Source organism: Camelina sativa, chromosome 15 (assembly GCF_000633955.1).
Source record: "Camelina sativa cultivar DH55 chromosome 15, Cs, whole genome shotgun sequence".
In the NCBI taxonomy this organism is placed as follows: Eukaryota; Viridiplantae; Streptophyta; class Magnoliopsida; order Brassicales; family Brassicaceae; genus Camelina; species Camelina sativa.
This window is the reverse complement of record NC_025699.1, coordinates 20858992-20873722: the sequence shown is the minus strand read 5'-3', so window position 1 is coordinate 20873722 and position 14731 is coordinate 20858992. Positions and strand designations below refer to the sequence as shown.

The window sequence follows — 14731 nt, the reverse complement described above, 5'->3', positions numbered from 1 at the left end:
CCCCCCCGGGGACGACGGCTCCGGAATCCGTTGGACATCCATTCGGCTCGAACGCCGAGAGTTTGCAAGCAAATCTGTCCGGTGCCTTGGACATTGAAAATTGAATTCGTTTTCTTTTTTTTTTATTGTCAACCCTTATGGGTCCGAGTACCTTTGTAAAACATTGCCGATTTGTTTGGCCCATTTTCTTTTTGGGGACTTAATTACCGGAATTTTTCCTTTTTATCACTAAAGGAAAATTGATAAAGTAAGAAAATTTGCATTCTTACCATTTTGCATGGAAAGTTTCCAATTTTCTTAAGGGGTTTACCTCCCAAGACTTGTATAAATCTATCCAGTGCTGCCTGCGGATTAAACATCCAAGAAAACTTTCGATCTGGACAATGTCAGGCTCGATTAGCAGTGTAGAATCCCCGTTGGTTGGCAACGATGTGCCGACGTTTTCGAATGCCGAAGCTATCGAAAGAGGGATGGCGTACTTCCCGAACATCCGAGCTCCCTGGATGTTGATGTTCCGCGTTAAACCGGAAGAAAGGCGCGAACTGGTCGAATTTCTTCACGAGGTGGAAGATCGCCACGCGGAATATTCCAATCGTCTTGCCGCATCAGAACAAGTACAACGAGATCTGTTGCTCAAACTCGAGATGCTGGAGTCTCACCCAAAAGATTGGATTAAGAATGGGTTTGACAAGATAGCTGATTTACCGCCATGTCTTGTTACGTACTGCAATGAATGCCGAAGGGAATCAGATCGGACACCGATTCACATGGATCCTGCCTTGATTGGCGACTTCATTCCGGGCAACGTTAAGCCGTTCTACATTAACCGGCGCGCAACCGATGCCGAGCTTGCTGAGCCTGATGCCTTTTTCCGTCAGGTAGCCATTTTTTTTTTTTTTTTCCTTATGAACGACCGAAATTCGTACTAACCTGTCATTGACTTTGCGTATGCAGATTGAAGGTACGCACCAAGAACTGACTCAAGATCTTCAGTACTTTCATATGAAGAAAGGCAGGATCGATCGACGGCTGAGGACTCTGGAATCCGAAATCGCCATACTCAAGGCAAAAAGGAAAAGAACTACCGAGCTGCTCGATGAATCCGAACAGAAGGCAAGAGCATTGGAGACTCGTTCTGAGGACTGGGAAAAGACTGGGTTGCAACTGCTATGGCCAATGCCGAAACGACTCAAGACGAGCATTCGTGAGATTGCTGCGAATGGCGCACCAGTTTGGAATTAGGATGTTTTATTTGATTATTTAATGAGACCTAGCTGCAATGTAACGGGCGAACTTGAATCTCGCTTAGAATAAAACTTTTATAATAATAAGAGATTTGTTTTGCTGCTCTATTCTGTACTTAGTCATTGTTTTACTACTTAAAAAATGTGTCAGAGGCGAGACGTCTCCCGGCTTACAACAGACAATTTTTATTAATTGATGGTAGAAAACATCGACTCGAGCCTCAAAAGTTGGCGATGAAGTGTTAACAAAGTGTGTTTAATCGGAGAGCGAGATACTGGGCTCGGCTTATCTCCTTTGCTTTAGTTCGGATTCTGGACTGCGAAAATATTCTCTGGGTTCGGCTAACCGTTCTGTCCAAACTAAAGTTTGGGTGCGAAATAAACACTCTGGGTTCGGCTTACCCCAAAAATAGAAAGCGGGTGCGGAATAAATACTCTGGGTCCGGCTTATCCCTACATAGGAAAGTCAGGCGCGAAGTAATAACTCTGGGTTCGGCTTATCCTGAAAAATAGTGGGTAGTTTTATTAGCTGATCACCTGGCAGGGTGTCAACGATGGGTGAGTTCGGTACGGACTAATAAATACGTAGTCCGGGTCGGGCTAAGGTATGTATAGTTTTTTTTTTTTTTTTTTTTTTTTTTTTTTTTTTTTTTTTTTTTTTTTTTTTTTTTTTTTTTTTTTTTTTTTTTTNGGAAATAGTGAAAGCGCTTTATTAAATGCGTTGCGCGGTCTTTGAGAATTATTCTCGGGACCTCGCGAAAATCACGCTGCATCCTGATTGGTGGATTCAGCGGCGGTTACTTCCCATAATCCTGTATAAATAGGATTGAGGGTTTGAGAGATCATTCTAACAACCTCCACAACTTCCGAAAGTGTTGAGAGAAAGAGATGGTGACTACTCGATCTACGTGGTTGAGACGGGCTCGGGAAAGGTTGGTCGCTTCGTCGAGCGGTTCCAACCAAGCCGAATCGTCGGATAATCCTCCCACCCAGGAAGGCGTGGAGACTTACCGAATTCGCGCACCTGTCCCACATGTTGACATGGCGGGTGCAGAAGGGAGCCTCGTGTGTCAAGAACTCCAAAGGTACCGGGCTCGCCGCTATAGACTGGGGGCTCACCTTATGGCGAGACGCCGCAGATTGGCCGAAGTCTGCCGGCTTTATCGTTTGGACGGGACTATTCGGGTCCTGAACGAAATAATCACCGAAGGCTTCTTGTTGGAGAGGTGGCGTATGACCGGACTGCTTGCCGCGCATGCGGCGTGCCAAGAGCTGGTGGCGAGTATGGAGGTGCCTGTCCTTTTTGAGGACGATTGTCAGCCCCTCGGAGACACCGCGCACCTGTTTACCGTGGATATCAGGGCCTACCGGGCTTCCATAGAAAGGCTAAGGCGGTATGCCAATTTCCTGGAGTCGACCAGCCCGATTTTCCGTGAGAGGCACCTGGTGGAGGGCCCGTGTTCTTTCTTGGAAGACCTGTTGTCAAGAGGCGTCGAAGTGCCGAGGGAGAGACTGGAGACCCTGAGGCAATCTCGTCAATTCTGGCGAACTGAACTAGACAAGATAACAGTGGAAGAACCGTTGGCAGACGATCTGACGGTGATGGCGGTCTTTTTCTTTTCTCATCTAGGACCCTGAGTCGTCGAAGGGATTTTCTCCCTTTGCGTCTCTTTTCTCTTTTTTTCTTTATTATTAGTCAAAACATCCAAAGCATGTAATGGGGATTGACCTGGTTATTGAAACTTTAATTTTATTGGAATTATCAAACCGTGTAAAGGAGATTTAAATGCAAGTGAAATTTTGAATATAGTCGATATGTTGCACACTGGCTTGTCGCCGGTCTGAATGTGTTCAGAAGTCAGAAGAAGTTTTTTAGCCGGAAAAAGCTTTATTAATATATTAGCTGCATTCGCTTAATCTTCTTAAAAGATAAGGAATTGCCTATGTACCCCGAAGTGGGGATCAAGCCAACCGTAGTTCGTATTACAAGTGAGAGATAATGGGAGTTCGGATTCCCGAAAACTCCTAGATAGAGTCGTAACAACGACTTAGCTGTAGTAACGTTTCAAGTGGGCCGCGTTCCACGAGTTTTTGATCCGTTACCCAGCCATGGTTACGAGTTCGTAAACTCCCGGACGAACTGCTCTACACACGAGATATGGACCTTCCCATCGAGCGCCGAGTTTACCGGTGTTTACTTCCTTGGTGTTCTCGAAGACTTCTCGCAGAACCAGATCGCCTTCGTTGAAACGCCGCTGACGAACAGTCTTATTTAGTATCGAGCCGCTGCGTCTTGGTAATGTTGCATCCGAACTAGAGCTTTGTCGCGCAATTCTTCGGCAAGATCGTTGTGGTCGACCAGCATCTCATCGTTAAGTTTGGGATTGTCGACCATCATAGTGCGACGAAGTGTCGGGACTCCTGCTTCAGCCGGGGCAAGTGCTTCGAGACCATATGCGAGGGAGAAAGGGGACTGTCCCGTGCTCCGCCGCGGGGTTGTGCGGTATGACCACAGCACGCCATCCAGGTGATCTGCCCACGCTCCTTTCCTTCGACCGAGTCGTTTCTTGAGCCCATCGACGATCGACTTATTCGTGGCTTCAGCTTGACCATTGCCTTGCGGGTATCGAGGAGTCGAAGTGCTAAGACGGATTTGCCATTTTGTCAGGAAGCGTCTGGTGATCATCGAAGTGAATTGGGTACCGTTGTCGGTGACAATCTCGTATGGGAGTCCGTGGCGACATATGATGTTCTTCCATATGAAATGGTCACGTCTAAGGATTGGATCCTTGTGAAAGATTCTGCCTCCACCCACTTGGTGAAGGAATCGGTCAGCACCAGGACATACTTCTTGGATTTGGATGCCGGCAAAGGTCGTATGGCAACCATGGCCCAGCGCATAAAGGGATAAGGGGCAGTGACGGTGTTTAGTAGTTCGGGCGGGACGTGCCGCATTGGCCCATGGCGCTGACAAGCTTCGCATTTGGCCGTGAAAGTTTCGCAATCGGCCATCATGGTAGGCCAATAATGTCCTTCCTTTTTGATTTTGAGAGCAAGTGCGCGTCCGCCAGAATGGTTGCCACCCTCGCCTTCATGCACTTCCATCATGATGCATTCTGCCTCGTCCCGAGTAACACAGGTAAGAAACACTCCCGACGCACTCCGGCGAAATAGTTCCCCGTCCAACAGGATATACTNCGAACTAGAGCTTTGTCGCGCAATTCTTCGGCAAGATCGTTGTGGTCGACCAGCATCTCATCGTTAAGTTTGGGATTGNATCGGAGATGTAAAGTTTGATCTCGAGTTGCCAATCCTCGGGAGGCTCGACAATGTCCGCCATATCTTATATTGGCTCGTCGACTTCCATCGGGATTGGATCATCGTTGATGAGGGCGATCTGGCTGTCCGGATCAATGCTGGGAGCTTCGATGCATTCAATTGGAATGGTACGCTGTAACTCGGGGTTGGAGCGGTTCGCCAGAGCTGCGAGGGCGTCGGCTGATGCGTTCTCGTTACGTGGGACCTTTGTCAGAGAGAAAGACATAAATTCGCCGGATAACGTGCGGACCAACTGTCGATATGCTCCCATTCGCTTGTTTTTGGCGTCGAATTCACCGCTGAACTGGCTGACTACGAGCTGGGAGTCACAGAAGACCTGCAGGTGTTTGACTCCAAGCCCCTGGGCTAGCCGGATTCCTGCAAGAACGGCCTCGTACTCGGTTTCATTGTTCGACGCTTTGAAATTGAGCTTTAACGCCTGCTCGAGGATTTCTCCGGTAGGGGATCGGAGTATGAGTCCGACCCCGGATCCTTGATTTGTTGACGAACCGTCGACGAACATTGTCCATTGCTCCACCGCGGGGGTGGGGTCGTCAAGCTCGGGCGACAGTTCGGTGATGAAGTCAGCTAGAACTTGTGACTTCAGACTTGGGCGAGAACGGTATTCGATGTCGTACTCGCTGAGCTCGACCGCCCATTTCGCCATGCGTCCGGATTGGAGGGGGCTATGAAGGATGGTTTGGAGTGGTTGATCAGTAAACACGACGACNTCGGTCAGCACCAGGACATACTTCTTGGATTTGGATGCCGGCAAAGGTCGTATGGCAACCATGGCCCAGCGCATAAAGGGATAAGGGGCAGTGACGGTGTTTAGTAGTTCGGGCGGGACGTGCCGCATTGGCCCATGGCGCTGACAAGCTTCGCATTTGGCCGTGAAAGTTTCGCAATCGGCCATCATGGTAGGCCAATAATGTCCTNGTGCTGCGACGATCACTGCAAGGGCCAGTTTTTCCAGCGTGGGGTATCGCGATTCCGCGATCGTCTTGGACTAGCACCCCGCTAACTGCCGAACTGGAAACCGAGACATAGAGATATAGTGTTTCGCCGTCCTCCGGTTTGACCAAAACTGGGTGACAGGTCAGATACTCCTACAACTGGCGAAAGGCGATCTCGCATTCCTCGTCCCAATGGAAATCCTTATTCCCGCGAAGAAGTTGGTAAAAGAGGAGGCACTTGTTCGTTGAGCGGGCGATGAAACGGTTAAGAGCAGCGATCCGGCCGGTCAGGCGTTGTACTTCTCGCTTGTTGGTCGGTGACGGGAGTCATAATATAGCTTCGATCTGCTTAGGATTTGCCTCTATTCCTCGTTCAGTGACGATGTACCCCAAGAATTCCTCGGAAGTTACTCTGAATGTACACTTCGTCGGGTTTAGTTTCATCCGGAATTGATCCAAGATGTCGAAACACTCTGCCAGATGTTGGACGTGCTGTTCTGCGATCAGAGATTTGACCAGCATATCGTCTAAATAGATCTCCATGGTTTTGCCGAGCAGATCCGCGAACATCATGTTTACAAAGCGCTGGTAGGTTGCTCCGGCGTTTTTCAATCCGAACGGCATCACTTTGTAGCAGTAGGTCCCCCTATCTGTGATGAACGCCGTTTTCTCGCGGTCGGCTGAACTCATGGCGATCTGGTTGTAGCCTGAGAAAGCATTCATAAATGACAGCAACTGGTTTCCAGCCGTGGCTTCGACGAGACGATCTATGTGCGGCAGAGGAAAGCTGTCCTTAGGGCAAGCTTTGTTGAGATCGGTGAAGTCAACGCAAACTCTCCACTTCCCGTTTTTCTTTTTGACCACCACCGGGTTAGCCAGCCAATCAGGGTACTGGACTTCCATGATTTGATCCGCCTTGAGTAGTCGTTCAACTTCGTCCTGGACCGCCTTGGCTCGATCTGGGCCCAAGCGCATGCGCTTCTGTCTGATCGGCTTGAACGTGGGGTCGATGTTGAGCTTGTGGCACATGACTTCGGGGCTTATCCCGACCATGTCCTTTGTTGACCAGGCGAATGTGGAAGCCCGAGATTGCAGGAAAGCGATCAGCTTAGTCTTTATGTTTTCATCGAGTTCGGCCCCGATACCGACAGTTCGCGAGGGGTCGGAGGGGTCAATATTCGCCTGTAGGATCCGACACTCCGGAGACTTGAGGCGATCCCGCTCCGGCTTTCGGGGACCGGTGAGATAGTCCCCGCTTTGTAACTGCTATGTGGCCTCCGTCTTCCTCTGTTTCTTTTCGATAACAGAGCAGACTCTGGCCACCCTCTGGTCGCCGTAAAGAGTGCAAATTCCTGTGGTAGTTGGGAATTTGAGGCAGAGGTGGTAGGTCGATGGTACGGCCTGCATCGCGTATATCCACGGTACCCCCAAAATAGCGTTGTAGATTGGTGGTGCATCAACGACTACAAACTTCGTCTTCCGGGTCACTCCGCCGGCTCGTACTTGTAGCTTTACGTCACCCATTGACATCTTGGCAACCCCATCATAGCCCGTCAGCGTTCGAGTTTCGGGTTTCAGTTGGTCTGGTGTGACGCCTATTTTTTCTAGCGTTTGCCAGCAGAGTACATTGACAGTGCTCCCAGTGTCAATCAGGACTCGTTCGACGTCGAAGTCGCCCATCGAGACTTCGATAACCAAAGGGTCTGAATGGGGGTGTTGGGTCCCTTTGGCGTCCTCCGAAGTGAATGATATCGGGTCCAAACAGAGTGAAGGCTCGGTCGGAGCAGTTTGAAGGGCGCAAACTTGTCGTGCCCTCTTCTTCAGTGCGCGAACGGAGTCTGCGCAGTCCTCTGGAGGACCAAGTATCATGGTTATTCGTCCACGAGGAGGGGAATTGACCCGCTCCGGGTTTTGCCCCCTCTGTCGCTTGGGAGGGCCAGGCAGTTCGTCTACCTGGGGTGCCTCTTCCTGGTGATTCACGGGTGCTTGGTTGGCCGGCTGTTGGACTGCGTTGGGTGGTCCATCGTAGCCCCGTCCGCCGCCTGCACCACAGCCTCGGTTAGATCGTCCTCCATGCCATCCCCCTCGGCGACCTCTGCCTCCACGGGCGCTTTTTGGCTGATAGGTAGCTTCGACTTCGCCAGAGAGATACTTGGCGTACAGGTAGTTCTTCAGGTGGACGCACTCATGTGTGGAATGACCGGGGTACATGTGAAAATCGCAGTAGAGTTCCTTCGGGTCGGATGGCTGCTTCTCTTGATCGTCCACCTCGGAGACTGCGTGGATGACGCCCTTTTTGCGATCCTGAGGTTCATGGTGCTTGCGGGGTTCGTGGTGTTCGACCCGGTTTTTAACCTTAGGGGGATGCGATGGTTGTTCGTCATTGGTTTTTGCGGCTATTTGGGCTTCCTCCTCCTCGTCCAGTGCGAATTTGGAGGCTCGATGCAGCGCGTCATCGAGGTCCTTGGGTTCCCGGATGTTGAGGTCCTTTCGTAACGGTGATCCAGGGATCAGGCCCTTTCTGAAGGCTGCCATTGCTGCATCCTCCGGGACGATTACCTTTGTCATGGAAGACATTATTGCAAGGCTTTTTAAGGAGAGTTTCCTAGAGAGTAACTTTTCTAGAGACGATTTGCGTCCCCACAGACGGCGCCAATTGTAGAAACTAGGTTTCCACAATGAATTTGTTTAAGAAGGGAAACAAATTCAATAAGATAATCTCTCTAGAAAATAGATCTAAACCTTGAAATTAGAAGTAAAGAAGAAGAACTCAAAGAAGTTAGGGTTTATTGCTAGGAATGAAAAGAGAACTCGGTTATTGTATTAGATTCTAGATGATTTACAATGGAGAAGTCTCCCCTTATTTATACATGTTCGCAGATCACAATATATATTAACTTTCCTTTAACGAACGAAGTGAGATATGGAAAACTGCCTTATTGCTTGAGTCGGCCGCCGCACCGAAGTGGATGTCGGTTCCTTCTTCTCCAAGACTACGCTTCATCCGAACTGATTCCTGGTGACCTAATTGATCCCTTAATATTTCTGGTTTAGCTCGGTATGTCGGGGGTGCTGAATCCCGCACCAACATCCACGTCTTTATGCCTTAGCACATTCCAAGTATCGAGGACAAGGGGCCCCGTCGCGGTTATAGTTTTATTTCGGTTGCGGCATTGGCAAGGGTTTAGCAACTAGTTTCCACTCTCCCACTTTAGTTCGACAAAGTTTCACCGCATTATGTACTGCACCTAGTCCGTAAAAGTAAATTAAAGCCCGACTGCAACAAAGAGGAAAAGAAATAAGAAAGCTGAGAAACAAAAATACACAAATAATTGGAGGAAGAAGCCACAAACAAACCTTTTGAGAACAAAAACATCAGTGATGATCAGTCCACATGAAGAGAAATGGTTCATCAAAGCGCTCTTGACATCATCATCACGAAGCGAAGGACCTGCCGAAGGTTCATATCCAGTACCGGAAATGCCATGGCTACTGTCAGAGTTAAATTGCACAATATATATATATATATATATTATCATCAAATTACAGATGCAAGTCTCCCAAAAAAAAAAGAAAACGAAAGAAAAGAACCAATATAATTTACTCGTGTCTGCGAAAGTGTGCGACCCTAGTAGCAGCCAGTTCATCAATATTTTGCTGAACTAGATTAGGACCCGCGGTACACCGCGGGGCAAGTTTTTTTTTGATTTTTTTATTAATGTATTATTTTAATAATAATTTTGCTAATGTACTCTTTTATTAATTTTAGTGATTTTGTATATAATTCGTGGTATACCGCACAAAATTTTTTGTTTAATATAATTTTAATTAAAACAGTTTGATTCGATATTTTTTGTATTGGTATTGTTAAAATAGTAAAATAAAAATTTAACCCGTATCGAAGTATCATATTAATGATATTTTCTTTTTTAGTATTATTAATTCAATCATGTAATATTATATAACCCGTCATGTAATATAATTCGTTTATGTTATTATAAAAATTTAATATGTTTAAATATTCATAATTATAAACTTATTATTAAGTTAAGATATATCAGTTATAAATTATAAACTTCTTAAAATTCTATAATTTACTATATATGGTAAATTTACTATATATGTATGTTGAACACACAGTTTTATATTAATTGAGTAATATATGTTTGATTTAAAAAATTTAAATCACAATATATGCAGGAAAAATACACATTTTTATTAACTTTATTATTATATGATGATTCACTACATTTACATTTTAAAACAAAAAAAAAAATAGGAGAATATTTTTTTTTTAATATGGAATAAATCTTCTAAATATCTATATTAATTATAGAATATTATATATATGGATATTTAAAATATTTTAATTTTGTTTGGTTATAAGGATAGTAGAGAGAATTAACTAAACTTGTTTGGATATGAATATAAGCATTAAATGGCATTCAATGATAATTGTTTCCATAAACATATTTTTGAGCAAAAACTGTTGTAAAAATACTAGTATAGATTCTCCTGGTAAAACCTTAAGAGCTAATTTTCTTCCTCCCATGTAGGTTAATATTATTTATTAATATTTAACAGGACATATATAACGTTTCATTCACATTTTTTTTCTAAATAGTATTTGGTTGACAAAAAAAAAGTTTCATTCACTTTTTTTTTTAAATCAAATGTAAAACTTGTTGCATATATATTAAAAATAGTATTAGTATTTTCATTGAATTTTGATTTATATAACTAATATATTTTTAAAGATATTGTTATTGTTTAGTTACCATTTATTACTCTGTTCCTTCATCTTTTTCTTTCATTCCACAAAAATTGTTTATTCCGTTCGGTATTGCTCTTTTTATTTATTTTACGTGTAGTACATTTTAGTATTTTTATTTGTGTTGTCAACTTACTCAATTGATGGAAAGTTTATTACAATTGTAAATTCTTTTTTCAGGGATATTACAAAATATAGATCCAAAAAAACCTTAAACCTGCATGACTATTCATTCATTTTACTATTTGAGATGAGTAAGTTGAAAAACTGATGCAACTTGTAATTTATATGGTTAAAATTATGCCTAACAGTGCCAGCCCACCCCTAAAGCAGGCAAAGCAGCTGCTTTAGGCCACATCATATAGTAAATTTTTGGTGACACATATTTGAGAAATTAGGCAGGTTTGTTTGGTCTGCATCATGTTATTATGTGGTAAGTCATGAGTTCAAGCCTTCAACTCTGCAAGTTCGTTTACAATTTTTTTTTCTTTTTCTTTTGCTTTTTATTTACAGGTTTTGTTTTTTTTTTCTTTGGTTGGAATAGTCGAACATTTTTAAAAATTTATTTATTACTTTTTAGTTTCATTTTCATTTTTAACATTAAAATCTACAAAAATTTGAATTAACTTGACTACAAAATATTATAATATTCAAACAAAACTAAAATTTTATATAAAAACATCAAAATTACTTTTTTCTCCTTAATCTTTATTTTTTTATAATAATACATTATTACCAACTACTTTTGATTAGCATGTCTACCGAGTATTTGCTATAATAAAAGTTAGAAAAAATTAAATTTTAGATTGTTATTATATTTTTCCATATTTTTTAATTATATTTTAGCATTGTAGTGAATAAAATATAATTAACAAAATTATTTTTCTATGCTTTAGGCCACCAAACTTCAATGACCGGCCCTGATGCCTAACACAACTCATTCAACTAAAAAATTGGGGACAATGAAGAAATTATAATAAAAACTTGTTCATCTCATATTTTACAAAAGAATGAGTTGAATGCTATTCACTTTTTCTTTGCAACCAAAATTTTTCAATCGTTCATTTGCATGCAGCCATTTGCACCATATATCTATCAATCTACCAAATACTGACCATAAATCCCACTAGAACAAATATTGATTCATCATTATGAACCTCCATTTTGATAATCTTTTTGGCTAATGGTCGAAGCCCATGAACCCATGGTAGTTCGTTTAACCAAAGCAAAACCGACTTGGAGTTTTTGATTGTTTTTCAGTGATCACTAAAATTAATCGATTTGGTTTATTTTAGTTATTGGAATTTTTCTGAACTGAACAATTTTTTAGGTTTTTCCGGTTAAAATCAGTTATATCTGGTTATATAGGGTAAAATAGAATGTACTTTGGATGTAGATTTTAGCTTGCATGCAAAACAAAAATTTTTTAAGAACAATGTATTCCAACGAAACCTTATAACCAAATCAAGATTGCTTATTTCTTTTTGATTCAAACGTATGAAAATAAATTGAATTAAACTCTAGCAAAAACTGCTTCTTTTTAGGTCATGTTCGTTTGTTTGCTGTTCGATCCAACGACAACGGGTAGCAATAACGTATGTTGTTTGTATCCCAGTCGATGTGTTGTTCATTTGTCTATCCTCAAGAAAAATCATAATATTTTTACAAAAATTTATAATTATATTTTTAACAATAATTAATTTAAAATACAGTTTTAAAAATAATTAATTTAAAATTTTTTCTTTTTATTTTATTACTTTATATTTTATAATGTTCATTTGATTATAGTTGATTTATTTGAATCTAAGTTTATTTAATTAGCAATGAATTTAATTTAACTAGATTTCGTTTGTTTTTTATGACTTCATTTACTTAATATTTTTTATTATGTTAAGTAATATTAATTTATATTTATTTTATCTATTTTTAAATTAATGATTCTTCTACCACTAATTTAATCTATTTTTATTCTTTTACATATATTAAGAAAACACATAAAAATTTCATTATAATTGCTTCAATTTTCGTGATTTACAATTTTCTATAACTTTAAATCAATAATATTTAGTTATTTTTCTTGAAATTTACAATTTATCATTAGTAACTATTAAAAAGTGCATTGGTAACTTAAAAGATACATCTTTTTGAAACAATTATTTTTTCTAGCAAAAGGATTAATAAGGAAAAAAGTTAGTATATATTTTTACCGCTATGTTGTTCGTTTGTATGTCGCTAGATCCATCAACCAATCACAGCGACTGATCACTGATAATTACTGATAATTGCGATCGTTGGTCATCGGCGACTGGTCAACAAACATTGTTAGGTCGTTGTCGCTGGTTTATGTCACTAGCGACAGAAAAACGAACAAGACCTTACTTGATTTCGTAGAGTAAATGGAGTCAACACCTTTGATTTAAATTAAATTTATTCTGTGTAGGATGTAATTAATTAAAAAGGCAGAAACACAATTAATAAGTTAAATTGTCTTTTATTTTTTATTGTGGGTTAATAAAATTGTGTTAACCTTGTTTTTTTGTTTTTTTGGATTTAAGTTGGATATTCCATTGAGTTGGATTGTGTTTTCCATTCAACTTAAATCACATTTCTATTTTATATACTTTATTTTTAACCTAAATTCACATGTTAAATTAAACTATTAAACATAATCCTCAAAAAATTACCGAAAATGTATTTTTACTATATATTTTTTGTTTATCTTTCTTGGTGTGACTATATATATGAACATTTCTTTATGGTCGAAGATAGGGAGATCAAGCCTCCCATATGTTATTAAAGAACATAAATTAGGTACAAACTTGTCTGGAAGCACAGCACCCCTGGCATCTTTCGACGAAATTGGAGCAAACACAACTAGAATTCTTTTCTAACAAATGAACTTTAGAGTTAAGAAAAATCACAGTTTGCTAATCCGTCGACCAGACGATTAGCTTCTCTATACACGTGAGAAACACAAATTATTCAGTCCCTTGATATGAAGCTATGGCACAACCATAACGACAACATATGAACGTTACTAATCTCTATCTTAAGAAATCCCACCATTATTTCCGAATCCACTTCCAACTCCAACGCTATATATATGCCATAATAAACACCCCATACTTCTGCTATTGATGTCGAGCATATCCCTAAATTTAGTTTAAAACCTACTCCCCAAACCCAGGAAGCATCCCGAATCACACCCTTACCCGTAGCCATTCCCGAGTTCCGATGGGATGCCCATCCGTGTTAAGTTTCATCCACCCCTGCCTTGTGACAATCCACGATACCATCTATTCCACTCTCACTAGGTTTGACCTCGTTGAGTCAAGTTAGCCTCTAATACTTCTTTGACAAACTGTATTCTATCTTGACATTACCATTCGTACCAAAAACATAACCACATTTCCACTTCTATCTCCACCAAAGCGCCATTCCAAATAGGATAGCTTGAACTTGTTTCTCATCCAACTTCCCATACATCAATTCGAGGAAGGAGGTGTTGAACATATATACATATGTATTCTAATTCATATAATTTAACCTTTTTTTAATTACAATTTTTGCAAATTTAAAAGTTTCAAACCTAACCCTAAATTAGAAAAAAAGAATAAGGAGTAGTCCATATATATATAATTATATATAAAAAGAAAATAAAATGAGGATTGATTAGAGAGAAAACAAAATATTATTAATCGTCCGATAACCCAATCTCTCTTCCCCCAAACACAAATATACGCTTTGTCTCTCTCTCTCACTTCAAATCCTCCCGAGACCTCTCTTCTTCTCGCAGCCGACGATCCATCCAAAAAAAAAACTCGGACACCGGTGATCGTCTTTCACCTACCTCGCCGACCTCTCCGTCCTCTCTATTACGATCTACCATCACCACAATCCGTTTTCTCTCGAGTCCGATACAAACTTGCGAAAAATCCCTCGAAACGTTTACGAATAGATTACGAAACTTTTTCTCCAGTTTCTGTATTTGAATTCGGCTTCGAAGAGATTAGATTGTCCGGTGAGATTCCTATAACCGTGCTTGATTTTCAAATCAAGTTGTTTGGTTCTGAAGAAAAACAATATATATACATTTATATTCATTCCGCCTCAGAGTTTATCATCTCTTCTTATGTGACTGTGTGTTTGAAATAGCTTCTTCTCTATAACTCCTTTGTTGTGCTCCTTCTCTGTGAGATATTGGGATACCTAATTCTAGGGTTCATCTACCAANTTTTTTTTTTTTTTTTTTTCTTTTCAATTTGACAATTCGAGATTTAGTATTCGATTTCGAGTTTTAATCGTGTTTTGCGTGGTGGATCTGCCTTCGACCTTGCTTTCCTACTGGAGTGATGAGTTTCCCTGATTGCGTAGACATTTTTTTTTTTTTTTTTTTTTTTTTTTTTTTTTTTTTTTTTTTTTTTTTTTTTTTTTTTTTTTTT

The 14731-nt window shown here is 41.0% G+C and overlaps 2 protein-coding genes across 2 annotated transcripts in view; one reads left to right on the top strand and one right to left on the bottom strand.

Moving 5' to 3' along the window:
• Positions 6785-8095, bottom strand: LOC104748645. Its single transcript, XM_010470253.1, has one exon. It carries the CDS (start codon positions 8093-8095, stop codon positions 6785-6787), a length of 1311 nt encoding a protein of 436 aa, XP_010468555.1.
• Positions 8900-14731, top strand: part of LOC104748644 (protein CHROMATIN REMODELING 5-like) — a 9356-nt gene continuing 3524 nt past the window's right edge. Inside the window, exon 1 of the mRNA XM_010470252.1 lies at positions 8900-9012. Coding sequence (XP_010468554.1) covers positions 8900-9012 — 113 coding nt within the window. The remainder of the gene's footprint in view (positions 9013-14731) is intronic.